This window comes from Magnolia sinica, chromosome 15 (genome assembly GCF_029962835.1).
Source record: "Magnolia sinica isolate HGM2019 chromosome 15, MsV1, whole genome shotgun sequence".
In the NCBI taxonomy this organism is placed as follows: Eukaryota; Viridiplantae; Streptophyta; class Magnoliopsida; order Magnoliales; family Magnoliaceae; genus Magnolia; species Magnolia sinica.
Window position 1 is genome coordinate 69426724 of NC_080587.1, and position 4185 is coordinate 69430908.

Below are 4185 nucleotides of genomic sequence, written 5' to 3' on the forward strand. Positions count from 1 at the left end.
TAATGAAATATGGTCCAGGCCTCATCGTTACATTCACGGTTAGCAATGACGGACTGGTGATCCGAAATACGGCTTTGGAGATTACTAACCGAACCTGAACCCGACCACAGGCATCTTTTATGAAACGAAGTGAAGTACGGGGAGAAATGGTCTTCAAAGAAACACATGCTTCCAGTGGAAACGGATTACCTAGTGACACTGCCACTAGCCAATGGCTAGTGGTGGGTGTTATGTGGGCCCCATCATGATGTATGTATTTCATCCATGCCATCCGTTCAATTTTTTCAGATCATTTTATGATATGAACCCAACAATGAGGTAGATCAAAATATCAAGTGGACCACATAGTATTGATTGAACGCTCACCATTAAGAACTTCTCGCGGGACACAAAAGTTTTGGATCAAGCTGATGTTTATTTTATTTTACTTCATCCAGGTCTGTACGACCTAATCAACAGGTTGGATGTCAAATAAACATTACAGTGGTCCCTAGGAGGTTTTTAATGGTGGACATTCAATCACTATTGTTTTTTGGTGGTGTGGTCCACATGAGTTTTAGATCTTCCTCGTTTTGATGGAGAGCCCTATAATGATCTTTCAAATTGAATAGACGGCATGGATAAAACATATACATCATGGTGGGGCCCACAAAGCACCGACTACTAGCCAAACTGGGTTGGTTCCAGTGGGCAATACAGCCGAGCCTCATACATGCATGTAGACCCCGACGGTCGAAATGAAGACCCCAACATTGATGGGTCATGGCCAACGTACCGTCGCAATATTCAGCCGATCCCAACCATTCAATTTTGATCATTTAAGTTGAACCATTGACCATTTTATTTCAACCGTCCACTTGTTGACAACCGATGAGATGGGTAGGATATCCATCATTCCTTTTTTCTCACTATGGTCCACTGAAAGTATGACCCACATTTCGGACGGTCCAGATTAATTACATGCATAGACAGTGGAGAGGCTTATAAATCATCCATCATCATTTAAAAGCTCTTTCTACTCAATGCTTAGACTAACACTAGCATTACTCCACTTGTTTATTAGAATTACATGCAGACATTTATACACACTTAAATACATGCAACCAAAATAAAAAAGCTTTACACCAAATTATGGTGTATTTCTCTCACCCTTTTGTCCTGATAATGGTGACCGTGCCCCTCCCTTGTGTGTGAATTCGAGTAAGGGCCACAACAGCTTTACCCGATAGGCCAGGCCCATCCGCAGACACACATGGAAGGCAGGCAAATTCTCCGACCGGGTGCCGGACGGGCCGCACCGGACGCATGAGGATCCTCTCGTTGATGTCGTCGAGCGTCACATCATCGTCGGTCCCACCTGGTTTCACAAGTGCAAATGGGTATGCCACTCTCTTTCCTACCCTCTTCCTCCTACGACAAGGACTCCCTAACAACCACCCATAGAAGAAGAAGAAAAAAAATAAAGTCAGAGGTGGGTAGTTACACCATAACTTTGGTGTATTAGATTTTGTGTGTACATGAAAATGACCTGAAGATATTGGGTCCCTTGAAACCAACGTGTGCTTTTCATCAGGGCCTTTGGTTACTGAGTCCTTGTATGAAGATGGTGAGGAGGACACTTGTTCATTTCCATGTATGGTCACTTCAAGTGCTTTTGTCTCGATCGATGATTTTGGGCCGTTGCTAACGCTGTTTAGTGAGGAGTTTAAAATGTCATCTGTCATCATAAGGAATTGTAGTAAGTAATGGTCTTGACGATAGTAAGTGGGGTCCACCACTTTAGGTGTAATGGGGCCCTGTTTTGTGTTGTAAGTGGGGCCCACCACTTTCTTCGGGCCTGTGGTATGACCAAAGAAGGTTTACAAGTCAAGAAAGTAATGGGCCCCACAAATCACTGCCCTATTAAATATCACCATTTGAAAATGATGGTGACTGGTCTGCTTCAAATGTGTCATAGTCGTACAGCTATATCCAGACCATCCAAAATTTTAGTCTCCTCCTGAATGGAGTATATCTATAAAATAACACTGGTCAAGCGACTCTAACCATCCAATTAAGGTCTATCAAATGGGTGGTTAATAGTAAATTAGTGAATGACCCAAATTTGGATTTTTAGGTTATGGCCCATCCACAGTTGGATAAGATATTTGGACGGTCTGGATTTTCGTACAACTATGCTACGTGTAAGATTGAAGAGTCACCACCATTTTTATACGGTGATAACTCACATAGGGGTCTAGCCCTTGTTTTCATATATATATATATATATATATATATATATATATATATATATATATATATATATATATTTATAACAGGCGGAGAGATTTCGATCAGATAAGGAAGAATCAATAATTAGTTATTAATGATTTTCTCATTCCATGCATACCATTTCTCAGAACTCATCGAGACCGTTATTATATTCGAGTTCAGCTAATCCTACATGCGTGTGGAATCCAGGCCGTCCAGACGCAGGCACATGTGAAAAAATAGTAAACTAACGGGTGAGATCTGAGCCTTTCATATTATTGGAAACAATTCTTAGATCTTCTGTCTAGCAAATTAGATTATTTTGTTCTTCAGGTGGACCATAATTTTAAGAAGGTATCTGACGGTTTAGACACTTCCTTTTGTTTGTCATAAGCTGGGGCCCGCCTGAGATATGATAGGGCGTGATTTTCAGGCCGGAAGATCTGAAGTGTATCTTGATGCACAGCTCAGATCTGAGATGTTTGCTCTATATTCGCACGTGCAACCGCATGTGGAATCAACCAACCTCCTTGTAAAATCATAACATTGTAATGATGAGAGCCAATTCATCCATGTGTCCCAAAAATCTCCCAATGGAAAAACGAGCGGGAATCCCGATGCACATATGGATTTGAAAATTTCAAAATTGCATATGTGCATAGGATTCCCGCTTTTAGTTATATACGTTGTGAGGTGATTTGGAAGCGCAATCTGTCTCTTTTTTCTTTTTTTCTTTTTTTTTTTTAAATTTTTTATTTTTCATTTTTTTAGCACAATCTCTTGGATTAATACGTTGGCAGACGATGTAATTTTCCATATTAATATGTTGGGAGGAGATCCAGTCCATTCGTTTTTGTAATCTCTTGGTTGTTCATTTGTCACCTTTTTATGATGATCTGAACCGTTCATCCATCTGGGACAATCATGGATTGCAAAGGAAAAAATTTATGGGAATCGGATAATCCTAACCATTGAAATTTTTTTAAGAAAATGGTGTAATATCTAAAACCTACAAAAAAGGAAAAAGGGACATATGATTTTACCTGAAGCTATAGTATTATCCTCACTGAAGCAACTAAAACTTGCAAAGGGATCTTCATTGTGGATGGGATTCCAATAGTTCTGTGGCCCAATAAGATCAATGGATTGGAATCAGTGTCTCGAATCAAATAGGAATAGAAGGAAAGTAGAAATAGATTCTGGAATTACTTGAATAAGATGATCTGATTCATTTTCGGTTTGATTATGAGAATATAAGAGCATTCGTCTACGCTTGCAATGACTGGTCCATTCGGTGATGGCATCTTGAAGATATCCGGTAGAAGAGTCTGATGAGAAGGAAGATTCCATAGCTACAAAAAAAAAAAAAGAAAAAAAAAGAAAAAAAAAAAGAAAAGAAGACGTGGAATGAGAGAGAGAGAGACCCAAATCACCAAATGATGTTTGCATGTGTATCAGTGTGTGTGTGGGGAGAGAGAGAGAGAGAGAGATTTGCATGTGTATCAGTGTGTGTGTGGGGAGAGAGAGAGAGAGAGAGAGAGAGAGAGAGAGAGAGAGAGAGAACCAAAAATACCCAAAGGCATGTCTGCATTGAAGACTTCAAAGGTGTGGAAATCCCAGCCCAAGGAAGGATAGGGAGTGTGTGGACTGCTGTCAAACTCCATTATCAGACCCTTTTCCTTTCTCAAAGAACCATGGAAACTTGTGTATATTTATATGAATTGAACCTAGTCAGTCAATGCCTATAGCCAATCCAATTCAATTATTATTACAAAATATAAATAAATAAATAAAAGCTCGTGATTTTTCCTTCTTTCTGTTTATTTTTATCTCACAACCCAAGTGTGCGTTTGCTATACACTATTAAACCATCCCAACTCAACCACAGGACACATGCCATACATTCATCTCAATCCAGACCGTCCAAATCTCAGC

General features: G+C 39.8%; 1 protein-coding gene across 1 annotated transcript; it reads right to left on the reverse strand.

Moving 5' to 3' along the window:
- Positions 1-1012: 1012 nt before the first annotated feature.
- Positions 1013-3970, reverse strand: LOC131227908 (protein XRI1-like). Its single transcript, XM_058223742.1, has 5 exons — positions 3824-3970; positions 3460-3602; positions 3294-3372; positions 1529-1717; positions 1013-1426 (listed from the first exon to the last, which is right to left on the reverse strand). The coding sequence occupies exons 1-5, from the start codon at positions 3912-3914 to the stop codon at positions 1146-1148; spliced, it is 783 nt and encodes a 260-aa protein (XP_058079725.1). The 5' UTR covers positions 3915-3970; the 3' UTR covers positions 1013-1145.
- Between the last annotated feature and the right edge of the window lie 215 nt (positions 3971-4185).

What these genes read in the sequence shown, in the direction of transcription:
- LOC131227908 (XM_058223742.1), bottom strand. Translation starts at nt 3,914, where the DNA reads ATGGAGTTTGACAGCAGTCCACACACTCCCTATCCTTCCTTGGGCTGG. An exon ending in GGATAATACTATAGCTTCAG is followed by an intron (nt 1,718 to 3,293) that starts GTAAAATCATAT and finishes TTATGATGACAG; the next exon opens with ATGACATTTTAAACTCCTCA. An exon ending in AAGGGACCCAATATCTTCAG is followed by an intron (nt 1,427 to 1,528) that starts GTCATTTTCATG and finishes GGTGGTTGTTAG; the next exon opens with GGAGTCCTTGTCGTAGGAGG.